The sequence below is a fragment of the Leuciscus leuciscus genome (assembly GCF_965113295.1).
Source record: "Leuciscus leuciscus genome assembly, chromosome: 4".
Classification (NCBI taxonomy): Eukaryota; Metazoa; Chordata; class Actinopteri; order Cypriniformes; family Leuciscidae; genus Leuciscus; species Leuciscus leuciscus.
In genome coordinates, this window is record NC_138728.1 from 40,504,007 (window position 1) to 40,520,411 (window position 16,405).

Genomic DNA, 16,405 nt, shown 5'->3' on the forward strand with positions numbered 1-16,405 from the left:
GGTCCGCTACTGGTTTTGACCCAAGCCTGTCCATTGGATTTCGCCTCTGTCTCGCCCTCTTACTTGGTGGCTCGGCTACCAATTATTTTGTGTTTTGTATTGTTTTTGGATCTTTTGGACAATAAATCCTATTCTCATTTGATATGCTCTTGGGTTCCTGTTGTTCCTGCACCTCCCTAACAGTACACACTGAACAGGATGGACCCAGCAGACTAATCTCAGCTACGCTCCGCTGTGGAGGCCCAGGGTGTGCTACTGGGACAGCATCAGGGGGAGCTGGTGGCCACTCATCGAACCATGGACTCGCTAGTTAACCAGGTCACTGAACTTACAGAGACTATTCGCCGGATGCAGACCGATCGCGACCCTGTGTCACTGGTCATCGAACGCCCTCTTGTCACTCCCGAACCACGCATCAACAACCCTCCAATATATTCCGGTGAGCCTACAATGTTTCGTGCATTCATGATTCAGAGTGAGGTGAACTGACAATCAAGACACAAGACAAACACAGCAGAAAGGCTGAAGATCAAACCAGAGTCCTGACAATGTTATGGACCATAGAAAGTGTTGCGCAACAACAGTTTCACCTTTTCATTGTATATACACATACACTTCATCATTTTGTGTACACACTTGACAACTTATTGAAGTAGTATTACTACTTTGCTAACAAGAAAACATTGCAACATAAACAAGTATATCTGATCATATTTCTTGTTTTATTTCTTTAGACTTGTTGCTGGAATGAGCTTGCAAGAGCACAGGGACCTCACCACAAAGTTGCTAGAAAGGCAGCCAGGTCTGGTGTTGATGCATTGATGATCAAACCCACCTGTGCCAGGGATGCCTTGGTGTACCTGTAAACATTGCAGGGACATGCCAACCGATTGGGAGAGAGAATGCTGTGGACAAAATCCAGCCACCTGGACAACCACCTGTGTCAGCCTTCTGTCTCACTTCACACAGTACTGCAATGATGAAGGTTTTCTCCGGATTCATAGGCAGTACAGGGAGGACATCACAGCATTAGGCCATATAAGAGAGCCAGGTGATGACAATAGAGAGTTCATATTGGTTTCATCCCTGGCATTTAAATCACCTTCCTATAATGTTGTGTTATTATTCTGTAGTGTTCTTATAAAGTCCATTCCTTTTAAATTGTATTTACTTTCTTTTCCACCGTTCATATTTTGATATAAGACACTGTTCAAGCTGTATTTCTTATACATTACATACCTCCACAAACTTACGATACAAATCGGTGCAGTAGTAATTTTCTTTTTTGAAAAAAATACAAGGTCAATAATGTTATTTGCAATTTATATTTATTATTTACATGAATGGTATTTACACATGAACCATACCATTTTCATGTTGATTTTGAAGCAACATGGATCAGCAATAGGGATCATTCTAAATTTGCAGCCTCCTGGAAAGCGGATCCTGTTTAAGACATGCAGTGTAATTAGAAATACACACCATTTTATAGTTCATCACATTGTTATTAATTGGTATAGTGCTATTCCGCCTCGACTGAGTTACAGGCAAAGGTAATAAGGTACAATGAAGGCATGCGCATGTGCATCACATACCAAGACCTCTGCTGACTTGTGTCCGCATCAGCTCTGATATGGTTGGTGGAGGTATAGGTGGAACGACACCGAGTGTTCTTGGGTCATTGGGCTGAAGGCTTCTCCTTCAAGACATCCCAACTGCACTTGTGAGTCTTTTGTTTATAATTTTCCCCTGCAGTTCTGAGATGTATTTGTATGTTTTCTCAGATTTCAGGGCGTACAAGTTGTATCATCTTGCATGTTTGTTGTACAGTCTTCGGAAACTGTAATGGCACAAAGATCAACTATTACAGGTCAATTACTCATTACAACAACTGACAAACTAGCACATATCAATCCCAAACCACTGTGTGTTTACTGTGCAAGACAATACTGCATGTATTAAACGTACATTTGTTTGCCCTCAGACGTAGTACCTGTTGGTCTGTTGTGGTGGAAATTGTAGTCAAGAGCTGCCAGCAGAACTCTTGCCTCATAAACCGGGGGAGTGAAAGCAAAGCGCTTACTGGCATACATTAGAACATGGTTCTGGAATGACTCCAGGTCTGCTGTTGATCTGGTAGAATAGAGATAGTCACAAACACCCCTTTTTTTATATGTATGTATGTATAAATATATATACAGTATATATAAATATATATATATATATATATATATATATATACACACACACACACAATTTGTGTTCAATGTAACATCTTTACACGCTTTACCTGAAACGCAGGTATTTGTGAACATCCTTCAGCCAACGCTTGTTGAAAACGATGTCCACTAATGCTTTGTGAGACTTGGAATCTCTCTGGATCCACTGCTTCCCAAGCCCTTCCCATTTGCCATGTGTGGATGTTGCAGACATGGTGACAAATGCCTATCCAAAGTGCCTGTGAAAAATAATATACAAAAAAAAAAATATATATATATATATATTTTACAAATTCATTCAAACAGAAAAAGGGGTCAACGTAGTACATATATATATATATATATATATATATATATATATATATATATATATATATATATATATATGAAAGAGAGAGAGATAGTATGAGCTAGCAGCTACAATCTGTACAATAACAATCCAGCTTACAAGAAACTGCTTTTTGGTGTCAGCAGTCTTGCAACACCACCAAAAATGGCTTACGATGTCCTTCAACCAGTGGAGGAGAATGGACTGTCCTTTCACTTTCGCTGCCTTTTGGAATTAAAACCAAAATACTGAGGTATTCCTTTTCAAACATTGTCCATGTAGAGCTATGAAAATGTATATTTCATCTCAATAGTAGACTACAGCCAATGATTCCCATGAGTCTCTGAAACTGAAGTTTGACATTTTTGATTCTAACGAAAATATTTACTTACCAACTAATAAAATGTAGCAGTACACCTATAATGTATACCACTCATTAAACTTGCAGCAGCAATTTTTTTGGCCAGATTATTGGCACCGTGCCACATGTCCAGACTGTGATGAATCCCAAGGTCTTTGTATCTGCCTTTGTCTGGGTCTGTGAAGTGTGAAATCATTGCATCTCATAACATCTCTTTTTGCAATATTTGTATTCGTTTACATTTTATCAGAGGAGCACTTACTCATAAGGGCTCCAATCTGGATATGAGCATCTGTGCAGATCTCCACAAGCTTTTTCTCTCTGGAAAGCTTGTCCACAGTACGGATAAATCCCTCCTTCTCCATGATATTGGAGTTCCACGATGTCTGCGTCTTGTCTATTATGGCTACATGAATGATCTCCTGCCCAGCCAACATGTCCATGTGGGCTTTTGATGGGCTGTAACTTGGGCCCTGCATGGGCCACCCAAATGGGGCCCAGATAAATTTGTCCATCGGCTCCACATGGGCCCCATGTGTGTTAGCCCATATGGGCTAATGATGGGTACACAGTGGGCTCCAAGTTGGGCCCATGTAGGAGTTCATTTTATGGGCCCACTTGGGTCCCAAATTATATAATATTAATGGGCCGAAAGTGGGTCCCATACATTACCCTTATGGGGCCCTTATGGGTGATCTCACTGGACCACAGTGGGCCCCATTTATTAAGTAAACCTGATTACCGTGGTTTAAGTAAATGTGCTATACTACAAAATTAACTTTCAAATCACTCCAACTTTGTTACTGTTTTGTTAACCAGTACCTGCCCAAACCAAAAATGCATCAATTTGTGTTACTTTAACATTTTAATATTCTTAGAAATTACAAAATATTTGAATTGCAGGAAAAAAAATGACTTCAATTCAGAATGTGTAAATCAACATTTCTTTTATTGAAGTTACTGTCTTCAAGATGAAACCTCAAATAAAAGTGATCAGTCCTGTGCCAGTATAGAATCCTCAGCTTCAAACCTAAAGAGTAAAGAAAGAAAAGACAAATAAATACTTTAAAAATCTTAGCAGAACTTCAAAAAAATCAGTTTTACATGAACATTAAAGAAATGCATGGGTATAATCTAAATTATAATCATGCTTCACGCTCATACCCCCCAAAATAATCTGAGCAAATACAATAGATATTCTAGATTTTGGTGCTTGAACCCCTAATAAGAAAATTGGAATATAATAAAGATCATTAATAACAATAAGAACACTACCAAAATTAATAGGTGCCTATGCACCCTCAATGATTGGCCCCTAACAAATACAATAAGGGTCTTCCTTTGCAGTTTGCCCCCTAAAAATCAGTGCTGTTGAATATTTGATTCTGATTGGTTAACTTAACTTAACAGATGTTAAAAATTACTACTAACTGAATGAAAAACAAACATTTTAGCTTTCCCTTTATTTGTTATAAATTATGTAACTTACACCTCTGACTGTGCTGCTCTCCTCACAAGGTTTGGCTGGGCTCTCAAGGCACGGTTGCCATCTCTATCCCTAGCATTTGTGAACCATTTACCGAGGGCTGTCTCCACCTCTTTCTTGCTGACAGTTCTCAAGAAAGTGTTCTGTTTCAGGCTACCTGTGAACCAAAATAATAAATTAATTTTAATGAAAGGGTGCTACTGCAGCAATACACCACTATATTGAGCGCAATACAGCTAATATATGAAAAGTTCAAGATAGATAAAACTCCGTTTTTATTTATTTTCATAAACATTTGGCGATTTTTTTTTTATATTGTTCATTCAAACATCAAACGGAAAAAAACTTTTTTTATAAAAATAAACCTGACGTCTAGGGCCCTATTTTAACGATCAGAAACGCAAGTATCATCGTCATGGACACAACAATGATTTCCCTCTTGTTTTAATACTTTATCTTGTAATAATGTATGATTTGCAAAAATGAAAACTGCTGCATCTGTGTAGATGAGAGAAGCAAAGTATATGCGTGTTGTGCACACACAACATTATGGCCAAGCATGCGCCCTTAAAATAGCACCAGGGAATGTTTGCGCCGGAACACGCCTCCTCTTTTCGCTGAACCGCCCCCGGGATCGAAAGTTCATTCCCTAATTTACCAACGTGTGTCTGTGGAGGGAAAAGCCCGCTGTGCGTTGGGTGCAAAATAGGAATGATACATGATATGATACATGCATCGGTGTACAAAATCTAATTTACATTCGCAGATGTAATCTAAAAAACCATACAAATCTTCAGGGTTCCCTTTAAGTAATCATTTTTATCACCGGAAAACAAAATGATCAAAATCAACATTGAGCTAGGAACTTCTGGTTGATTTGACACAAAATGACCCCAAACCGTTTGCGTTTTTACTAATCTATGTAAATGAAGGATGTTGAAATGTATATACCATGCAAAGTATCAAACAGACGTAGGCTCCTGAACGAGCGTTTTCCATGGCGCCCTGTGAGGTTCAATTGACGGGCAAGGTCATTCGTCATCAAAAATGCCATAGTTCTACGGACACACTCATCAAGGCTCCTCCCTCCAATGTCCCCAAGGACTGAGACCTGAAGTTGAGATGAAAAGAAATATAGAAGAAACAAAATTACAAATGTAGTGGTAACAGTTCATTAAGGGAAACAGTGGGTTAACTTAACCTAGTGTGTACACAGAACCACCCTCTGCATCTACAACTTTGGTTATGTGGGGAATATGGCAAAAATGTATCACAATTTTTTTTCAGGCAGGATCACGATCCACAATTATAATTTTTTTATGGTGTTTAAGACTATTTTGCAATTTACAGAGCAGTTCAGCTAAACAATTTCCCCATTTATTTTCTCCTTTTCAGGAACAAGTGAAGAGTGAGCTTGTTATAATTGTACTAAAATGAAGGCCAGTCATTAATATGTTTACAGTCATTAATATATTCATATAGTTATTTGCATATGTGTAATAGTTAATTCCCCATTGTTATTTAGTCAGGCAGTAAGTCACTTGCATATTGTTAGGACCCGACGGTGCTAAGGACCCTGAAGTTGACGCGATTTAGTTGGTTTTACACTGCTCTAGGACCATTCTGGAAAAACCCAGGAGTGATTAGTCCGTGGGAGACCATCTAGACTAGTATAACCCCCAATTTCCACCAGATGCGGAACGGCTGCGGAACGGCTCCGCTGCGTGACAGCTCCGTGTTCCGTCGTCCGTCAATACCCACCAGGTCCGTATTTGTTGCGGAACGGCTGCGGTCATGACTGACAGCTGAAGTCACAAGGACCCACGAGATCTCGCAAATTCACGTATGATCGCGCGATATAAGTGCTGAATTGCTGCGGAGCTCTCCGGCATCCGGCAAAAATAGAAGCTCTGCGTATCTGCTCCGGAGGGCTGCGGATCGCCGGAGTCGGAACGCAGCTGTACCGCATTCAGTGGAAATACACTCATTGACTTTAATGGAAACCTATTGACTCCGCCGCCGTGCCGGAGCCGTAACGCAGCCAGTGGAAATTGGGGGTAAAACTACAACTGATAGAATGTGCACTGCATCACAACACAACACTCTCTGTAGAGAGATCGTGGAGGCATTTAATTGTCAACGATTTAATTTATCGCACACACCTAGAACACTTACCAAATTTTTCTGGAAGTCAGACTCACAGAGCTTCAACTCCAGATCATCCACTTCAGTAAAACTCTTCAATGGAAAGGGGACTCCCTCAGGCAAGACAGGAACCACACAGTTTTGTTCTCTCTGCTGCAGAAGACACTGTATCATGCTACCCTGTACCTTTTGGCAATCTTTAATTTCTTCCAGTATTGTCAGTACACGAACGAACATTCCATCCCTCACTGCTGTTCCACTGGGCTGAAGTGGTCTGAACTGGACTGAAGTGGTCTGAAGTGGTCTGCAGGGAGTACTAGTAGAACTTGTCTGTGCTGGGGTGCTGCGACCTGGCGTTTGTGCTTCCTGTAAAAGAGAAAGAAAATAAGATACAGCATCGCATGCATTGTAGTCTCCCTGAGGAAAAAAAATCACTGCTTTAGGAAGAATTGTCAAAACTCCTTAAATCATCTAAATCTACAACATGCATGTCAGACCCTAAGCTATTAACGTTTTGAAGTTTACACGGAGATTATAACTGTATTGTTTTTAAAAACTTGCACTTTGTAACCTATTAATCATTATCATGTAAATAAACGGCCAGAACGAATTAAAAGTTTATCGGGGGGGGGGGGGTTGAATCCAGTTGAAAACGGTGTTGTGTAAGCTCCTAAGTTAATACTTTTTTTAATGGAAATTAATCAATCAAAAACTTAATTTAGATGAACAATAACTTTTTCTTCTAGAACTACTGTACAGCCAAAACAATCTCTGTTCTATTAATTTCCTATTATCACTGTAAAGTTGCTTTGAAACTATCTCTTTTGTAAAAGCACTATATAAATGAAGGTGACTTGACTTTTAAAAGATGAGGTGGAGGTGGTGTAGCGGTTCGCTGATTCCCAAGTCCTTTTATTAGAAGCCTTCTTGGGGGTGGTGGAGCAGCCATTTCTGAACCTTCTTCACTCTCTGAGTCGGGATCAATAAATTTGCGTCTAAAACACAGGGAAAATGTTTTACCGTCACTACATATAGACTAAGAAGCATAAGGGTAGACATAATATCAAAATAGCAAATTTTATACAAGAACCTGGTTTTGAGGTGAATTTTGCGACCGGTCATTTCAGTGCATTAGAAGGATTTTGATTCTTGACAATTGAAATGGCCTGGTAACACTTTACAATACAGGTGCACTAATATGCATTAGTTCATGCTTTCATGCACAGATAATCATGTGTTGACTATTAATAGTCAATCACCACTATTAAACATGATTATCTGTGCATTAGTTTAGCATGAATTAATGCATATTAGTGCACCCGTATAGTAAAGTGTTACCGATGACCTCTAAAAAGGCAGATTCTTTGATCAGTGCCCTGACTACTAAACTACATACTGCTTGAGAGACACCCATAGTTTTGGGGTGAACATTCCATTTATATAATCATTCAGTATCTGTATTCCTAATGTAAAACCACACATCTGAATAATCATGATTGTACAACATAATTAATCTTACTTTCTTTTACGCTTGGCTCTTTCTGGTTCTGGATCCGTCTGAAGATCTGAAGTCACTTCAGCTTTACGCAGCTTTGTTCTGGCAGCTGTGTAGTCAGCTAAGGAAATGTGAAAAAGATTAACTGAACATTTAAGCTTTTCCATTCACGTAAACATTTTCCACACACATTTTAAGTTACTATAACATGGGTATTACAAAAAATCTATTAATCTAAAATTATAACATTACCACTTACCAGCTTTTCCCAAAACTCGCACTTGGAATTTCGTCCAATCTTCTTGTGGTTCTCTTCCCTCTCTAACACATCGATCAACATTGACAGTGGAGGAAGGTGGCCAGTAACACTCCTCTTCCTCTGGCCCGGTAAACCAATTTCTTGGTATAATAGCCACAGTCCGTGAATCCAGAAATTCCACAACCACAAAGGGCAGCATTTTACTAAACAAATGTAATCCACAATATTAGCAGTCATGTAGCAGAGGCAAGGCTACAAATGCTCCATTATATGGTAAAAGGACAATTTTTTTTGTGCACTCAGCCACAGGAAAAACTTGCAGTTGTCCACGTAATCCATGTACAAGTTTGATTCCCAGAGCTGAAGAGTCAATAGGGTAATCATAAAAAATGTCCACATTTGAAAAAGAATCACACACTACATATGTGTCCCCAGACAAACTGTACAATATATTGCTTACAAGGCACACTTGTCCATTCAAAACAAAACAATTGTCACCTATTCCACATGAAATGAAAATATTTTCTCCGTAGTACTGTTTGAACTGCTTGCACGCTTCAAATCCTTGAGGTAATGGTCCAGAGAGATGGAGTTTTTTATGTTGACTTAGTAAACTATCCACCTGTATATTTGCCTTCACTTTTTGTTTTTCATGTACACGTTTTACAACTTGCTGCACCGGATGCTGTGGCCTCCGTACCATCTTTTTGACTTTACCTAAAAAGTTCTCAAATGGGAAACATGAAATTAGATCAAGAGGTCCATGTTTCCTTGCATCCTCCGCTAGATGAATTAAGTTATGTACATTATACACAATAAACTCAGGACCATATATTTTGGAAAAAATGTCAACAAAATCTTGAAGTAACTGATTTGCATATTCAGAAAATTCTGAACATAAATCCGGACTGAGAAGAATTCTCATTGCTACAGACAGGAGCATGAAATGTTGGTATAAATTTTGTGGTAAATTATTACGCAACACAACAGGTCCAGTATACAATAGAAATAATCTGAATTCTGTGGCTTTCCACATGGCCACTTCAAACAAAGATCTGGGTTTCCTGGAGAAGGTCTTTGGTATGTGCAGCCTAACTGAGGTCATGTGTTGTGAAATTACAGAAAGAATATGTGCTGACACTCTACAATTTAAAGGACCCTTAATCCACAAATAAATAAGCTTTCTTACAACACCTAAACACACAAGATGCATGTAGTCTAACACAAAGCTTGAAACTAGACCAACACCTAAACCTTTTAGTGGAGAAACTCCTGTGTGGTGATCTTCATCAATCATTTCTTCAAACTCATAGTCACTTCTAAGCTCTGCAGTCCTGTCTGGATATGTCATTCTACCTTTCACATACACACCTGTCTGTTTATAACGTTCACAGGCGTTGTACCCCGAGTGACCTTTAACACACTTGAGGAAAGCCCTGGCCGGTGCATCACAGATAAAGGCCTCGGGCGGTGCAATTTTGTAATGTTTCCCATTAAAATGTAATCCTTCTTGAATGACAACTTTCAAATCATCAACAAATTCCTTTAGATAGTCATGCACTGAAGACGGTTTGCCAGAACCTGAATACAATCCGATTAAAAATACACTAGAATTCTCAAGTTCCTTAATCCGACCAAGAATGGGCCACAGGTTCACTGCAGAACTTCTAAAAAGGGGCAACCCATCTATATTTACATGAAGTGTAAGGGAATCAATCAGTTCATTTAAGTCACATGTAGAATTCAACTCTGCCATTAATGCATTTGCAACTCCAAAATGGTAGTAGCATCCACCTGCAATGTATTTTACTTGACATTCGTGATCTGTGGAAAGCAAAGTCCTTTGATCCATTGGAATGTTTAGACCTTTGCTCCTCAGTATTTTCTGCAAAGCTGACAGCGCAGAGTGAGAAATATTAAACTGTGTTGCCCATTCTGCAAAACCTTTAATATCATCTGAAGGGTCAGAATCACTGGTTTCTTTGTCATCGCTGTCATTATTCAGAGATGGGCATGGGTACTCAAAACGATCCATGTTGGGATTTGTGGTACAAATCTGAACCGAGGGCCTATCATCGTCGTCATCATCATCACATGAATTGTCAGCGTCCTCAAGTGAAGCAGCAGAGTTTCTGTCAGAAGGATGCAAAAGCCCATCAAGGGTCTCAAAAGAATCATAGTATGTTTCACTCTCTAACTCGTCTATTAGTGTAGGAGACACAGCTCTGTTAGTACAAGACGAAACATAATCTTTGACTAGATCTATGTGCTCTGCCACTTTAGACTGTATTCTTCGCCTTTTTGTCCGCTGCGAGCAGTCATTCTCCATTTTCTCAAAAAATAAAATAAAAAGGAATCTGAAATTTAACAGCAGTAGATTAAAAAGCAGAATTAAAAATAATTAACAAATGATTTAAAACAACATGAGTCCTGTGATAAGTGAAAATGTACAGTACAGGTCAAAAGTTTGGAAACATTACTATTTTTATTGTTTTTGAAAGAAGTTTCTTCTGCTCATCAAGCCTGCATTTATTTGATCAAAAATACAGAAATTTAATGTTGTGATATATTATTACAATTTAAAAGAATTGGTTTTCAATTTATTATACTTTAAATTATCATTTATTTCTGTGATGCAAAGCTGAATTTTCAGGATCATTACTCCAGTCTATCACATGATCCTTTAGAAATCATTCTAATATGATGATTCATTATCAAAGTTGGAAACAGTTCTGCTGCTTAATATTTTTTCATAACCTGTGATACTTTTTTAGGATACTTTGATAAATAAAAAGTAAAAAAATAAAATACAAAAATGTTTTAAAAATAGAAATCTTTTGTAACAACAATATAGACTACTGGTCAGTAATTTGGGGTTAGTCATTTTTTTCTTTCTTTTTTAAAAAAAATCAATACTTTTATTCAGCAAGGATGTGTTAAATTGATAAAAAGTGATAGTAAAGAAGATTTATATTATTAGAAAATATTTATTTTTTATTTTGAATAAATGCAGTTCTTTTTAACCTTTTATTCATCAAATATATTAGGCAGCAGAACTGTTTCCAACACTCATAATAAATCAGAATATTAGAATGATTTCTGAAGGATCATGTGATAGACTGGAGTAATGATGCTGAAAATTCAGCTTTGCATCACTGGAATAAATTATTTTTTAAAGTATATTCAAATAGAAAACTATTATTTTAAGTTGTAATAATATTTCACAATATTACTGTTTTTTTCTGTATTTTTGATCAAATAAACACAGCCTTGATAAGCATTAGAGACTTCTTTCAAAAATATAAAAAATCGTAATGTTTCCAAATTTTGACCTGTACTGTACATCAGCGTAATGTTTCTTCATGCATGACCATTGTTAATAATGTACAAAAATGAAAAGATTAAAATAAATTACTTATCTCTTTTTACCTGATTAACCTAAAGGCACAGCACAACTATGACATTAGTTTAGGATACTTTTTAAACGATCAATACCGACATATGCCTACTGATTAATTGAGATAACATAATTAAGATAACTTACATCTAGCAGTATCAATCCATTCTGTATGTGGAGACATCGCATTAGGAACTGCTTGACCGGATCACTAATCAGCGAGTCAATTGATTGACTTCAAATGAGTCATTCTGACAGTTTTGTGATTTTATTCAACAGGTTCACTAAAAAGAACCGATTCAAAAAACGAATCGTTCATGAATGAGCACAAATTATTAATGTTTCTTTAACTACGACGAACAATTTCGATCTGTCCCTCAAATAAAACTTTCCTGAATACTTAAACTGAGTGTACGGGTAGTATGCATCATTTTATGGGACTTTAAGCCGGGTTTTCACCGGCTGCGAAGCACAGGCCTAGAAGCGCAATGACGCATTCTTGCACGATATACTGCCTCGGTCATTATTATGAGACCGAACGATTATGAAAAATACGGTAAAGCGTGTAAAAGGGTGAAAAGTCGGCGCGAACACTTTATTGTATAAAATTTGCTGGTTAACCAACTTCATTTTAGTTAGCTTAACTAGCCTAGTTGTTTGAGCTCGGCTCGCTAACCTTCGTTAATGTTCGTTAAATGTTAGCTCTATTGATTCCGAAATATCTAGTTTTATAAAATCTTAAGTAAAACAAAGTTAATACAAAATAAAACGTATACATATCTTACCTTGGTAGTGTTAAACAGGAGATTTGACGGTGATGTCTAGAAGAAACTTGTCCAGGAGAGAAGGAGACCGTTGTTTTTTTTGTTTTGTTTTTTTAGTTTGAATGTAAAGGCGGGAGGAGGCAATCATTATAGCTTGTGGGGGAGGGGACAGTATGATGCAAGTGCTTTACTCTTTTAGAAAATATAGTTTTAAGCACTTTTTTGCACATAATACAAAATAAGTGTTTTATAAGGCCATGAAATTTACACACACACACAAAAAAACTAACAAAAAAAAAATTTGACAAACATGATGTGCATTTTGTATTATATCAAATAAAAAAAAACTTAGTCAAATATTTTTAAATGTTTTTCATTTTCAATACACAATTATGGCAGGTACTTTTAAAATAAATACAAACCAAAATTAGTAATACAAATTTACCCAATTGGGGCCCAAACAAGACCCACAAATAAACAATAATGGGCAGCCTAGCTGGAGCCCACTACCTAAACCAAACTGGGGCCCATAGTAACCCCATCAAAGTGCCCACTCTGAGCCCATGCCCACATGACACCCATATAACCCAGAGAAAACCCATGTGGGGCCCACATGGACATGTTGGCTGGGTGGGTGTCAAGCTCCATCGTGGTGTAGCTGCAGTACTGGGCACAATGCCCTGGTGAATAATTTCTGCCATCCCCTGTAAAAACCCAGGCATATTTCTTACTAATTTTATATATAAGAATCGGTCATTACATATACATATACAATTTTAAAATACACACCTAGCACCACAACGTCTTTCCTTTGAAGGCGACAGATGGACTCGGAATTCCTTTCTTCCCAGTATTCCTTTACTGTGTCAACACAGTATGTGTCCTGGATTGTAAAAAATGTGTTTTGGTTCACCATGCCCATGTTCCTGAATTTAAACAATAGGGAAACCTCCCCATAGTTATTCCCCGACAACAAAATGCTTTATGAAAGAAGGAAATCCCTTAGCTTGCATCCCAAACTTCAACACGGGCTGGGAATTCCATCTCTACAGGGACAGGCATGTCCATTGGAACAAATCTAAAATTCAGAGAAGATGAATGGATTTGAAATATGCAACACTGGCTGTCACAAGAAATTTGCATGGTATTGCTAACAGTTGTATTATGTTGTTACTGCCAAGACTTACCCATTCCGCACTCATTGCTGTGCCCTTAGAAGTGATGTTTATGTGAAAGGGGGCAACACTGTCACACACCAGACCAGTCCTGAGAACACCTGTACATCTGTCCACCGGCAGCTTCATTATTGTGAGAAGCTGCCTCAAGCAGGTCTCATACAACTCTGCCGCTCGGACACTGATGATGCCATCTACACACTGGACCTTCAAAGGTGGAATTGGGCAACTCAAAACTGGGTAAGGGCTCATCAGTCGGGTCTTCATGAGCAGAAAGATCTTGCACAGTTTCATCAAGCCCAATGACAGGAAGATGGTCAACAGACTGCACTGTCTTTAATGCTCCACCCATTCTGGGGAGGCAGAACACACAGGGACCATGTAAAAATGTATGACAAAACAACACAAAACATGACAAAGTAACAACAGATGAGCACACACTGTATAGAAATTGGTGGAAGATGCTCTTCGTCGGAGCTGTCATCACTCTCTCCATCATCTCTTTGATGGAATGCAGATCCTTCATCTGTCCAGTCAATTCTGTAAGAAATAACATATTCAGAAAATAATAACTTCCACACAATACAAAATACTAACAGATGTCTATAGGGTGTTCTACTTACACACTGTTCATCAGGTTATTGAACACAGTTTTGTCCACATCCTCCTCACAATTTCAGGGTCTTCTGCAATTGCGGCAAGATGCTCATCTCTGTTGTTATCAAACAATAATATCACATAGAATCAACATAATTGTTTTTTTTGCAGTGACTTACCTATCTGTCCCACTAGAAATCCTGGACACTGCTGGAGCAATTATTACTTGAGAGTGTTTTCCCTTCATTGGAGTTGATGTGACTGCTCTCAGTTCTCTCCCATAGCTGGTGTTACGTGTGCTGCGCTACGTAATTTTTGTTCTTGCGTATGTTGCTGCATATGTGTGTCGTGTATGTCTGTGTGCTTTATTTGTTTCAGGTGTGAAGCTCGATTGGAGAGTCCGCCTGTCAATCTGCTGACGTAGGATGCTGACGTCTGGAATCGCGCCACCAATCGCCTGTCACCGTGCAGTTTATGAATGGCTCTAACTTCAATGGCGACAGTCGAGATAGACTCTGGGAAAGAGTACACTTTGTGAGGACGTTTCTCTCGTTCGAGAGACCAGTCTGAGAGACTGATCAGTGTCTGGGGTTCGCTGCTTTTATGATCTGGCAGTTAGATCAGTTCTCTTTGTTTGTGCTCGAATGTGTTTGTGCTCTTGATACGAGCTGGAGGTGCTGCTAAATGTTTGTTGCTGTCATGAAATCTTCATATCAGTTCACCGTCCAACCTTGTGTAGACTGGCGGGAGAGGTTGTGAGTCAGGTAAGCAGGTCGCGACCTACATTTGCACACGTAGTTTTCTGTGATATGTATTAGATGCACTAGTGTTAGGAGTGGTGCTAATTATGTATGTTTTTGTTTTAGTTAGTATAGTTTAGTTATAGCGTCCCGTACGCTGAAGATGTTTATTTCTACCTTTTTTGTTGATAGTTAGTTTAGTTCGTTAACTTTAGTTAAAGGGGCTTTTTGTTATATTCAGTTTTTGATTTAAGGACCACTCTCTTGCTCTTTCCTCTCCACCAGATTGTCTGTTGATCTGATTATTCTTGTTACGGAGTACGAATTGTAAATATTCATTACTTTATTACTTTTCATTACTTTATTCCTTTATTAATACTTCACTTTATTGCAGTTGAAGAATAAAAAATTTTCAACTAAGTTATGTTTGTTGTCTGTTCCTTTTCAATTGCAATTCCCGTTACTGTATTGACAAACACATGCAAAACTTTTGTTATGTCTAGTAATGTTCCTAGACAAATAACATCTAACTAACGAGGGACGTAATATTTGGGGGCTTGTCCGGGATCTCTATCTTAACTTTTATATTGGTTACAATATTATCTCGGGTAATGTTTGTTTGTGTGTGTTTTTGTATGGTGCTGGAAACTGCTCGGGAAAGGAATTAGGGCATGTTGATATGAGTATGGTGGAATATTGATAATGAGTACTTTTGATTTGCAATCATTTATTGCTGATCCAGCTTTGGAAATTTTTGATCGATGTAGAAAAAACGATTTGTTGCAGATAGCTAAATACTATCGCATTCCTGTGGTGAGGCAATCTCTAAAGCACATTATTAAGAATCAAATTTGGAAACACTTGGTCGAATTAAAAGTATTTTTATGTCCAGATGCGGATAGTGAGAGGCTGGCATGTCGGCTGTGGAAAGACGTTTGACTAGTGTGGGGAGTTTGGAGGAAGCAAAAGGTGAGAATGCCTAGGTGGAGGCCGAGCCCAAGGCTGCCTTACCGCGCTTGTACCCACTTTCTCCGCCTTCCGTTGACTCTGGGGGTGATGCGCGACTGAGGGTCCGCCTAGCTCGAATCCAGATGGAAGCACAGGAACGGGCTGAAACGCGCCAAGCCGAAATTAAGCTACGCCTAGAAGTCCGTAAACTGGAGATTGAAGCTGAGGCACAGGTGAAACTGCGACAGCTTGAGTTGGAGTCAGCGAAGGGTGTCTTGCAGAGATGGGGGACTCGAGTCACATGACTTGACTCGAGTCAAACTCGAGTCGCAAATTTAAGGACTTGAGACTTGCTTGACTAAATTAAGAAAATGATTCAGCTTGACTTTGACTTGAGATCCAATGACTCGAGACTTGACTTGACTTGAACTGTATGACTCGAGAATGACTTGATATACATTTTTATATAAATCATCGCAACATCAATTGAT

At 38.5% G+C, this 16,405-nt stretch overlaps 2 protein-coding genes and 1 long non-coding RNA gene across 4 annotated transcripts; all 3 read right to left on the bottom strand.

Moving 5' to 3' along the window:
* Window positions 1-739: 739 nt before the first annotated feature.
* LOC309497459 (uncharacterized protein) lies at window positions 740-3,318 on the bottom strand. Of its 2 annotated transcripts, XM_082167760.1 has the most exons (6): window positions 3,171-3,318; window positions 2,940-3,085; window positions 2,668-2,772; window positions 2,291-2,458; window positions 1,994-2,133; window positions 740-1,840 (listed from the first exon to the last, which is right to left on the bottom strand). In XM_082167760.1, the coding sequence occupies exons 4-6, from the start codon at window positions 2,431-2,433 to the stop codon at window positions 1,788-1,790; spliced, it is 336 nt and encodes a 111-aa protein (XP_082023886.1). In that variant the 5' UTR covers window positions 2,434-2,458; window positions 2,668-2,772; window positions 2,940-3,085; window positions 3,171-3,318; the 3' UTR covers window positions 740-1,787. The 2 variants fall into 2 exon arrangements, with proteins under 2 accessions (XP_082023886.1, XP_082023887.1); XM_082167761.1 differs by lacking the exons at window positions 2,940-3,085; window positions 3,171-3,318 and having other exon boundaries at window positions 2,668-2,902.
* A 520-nt stretch (window positions 3,319-3,838) lies between these two features.
* On the bottom strand, window positions 3,839-13,096 carry LOC309496241 (uncharacterized protein). The gene is made up of 7 exons (XM_082166194.1): window positions 8,294-13,096; window positions 8,059-8,155; window positions 7,399-7,534; window positions 6,570-6,905; window positions 5,346-5,505; window positions 4,398-4,551; window positions 3,839-3,938 (listed from the first exon to the last, which is right to left on the bottom strand). The coding sequence occupies exons 1-7, from the start codon at window positions 8,490-8,492 to the stop codon at window positions 3,902-3,904; spliced, it is 1,119 nt and encodes a 372-aa protein (XP_082022320.1). The 5' UTR covers window positions 8,493-13,096; the 3' UTR covers window positions 3,839-3,901.
* A 9-nt stretch (window positions 13,097-13,105) lies between these two features.
* LOC309496242 lies at window positions 13,106-14,289 on the bottom strand. Its single transcript, XR_014205080.1, has 3 exons — window positions 14,071-14,289; window positions 13,642-13,982; window positions 13,106-13,532 (listed from the first exon to the last, which is right to left on the bottom strand). It is a non-coding gene; the product is annotated as an uncharacterized lncRNA (long non-coding RNA).
* Between the last annotated feature and the right edge of the window lie 2,116 nt (window positions 14,290-16,405).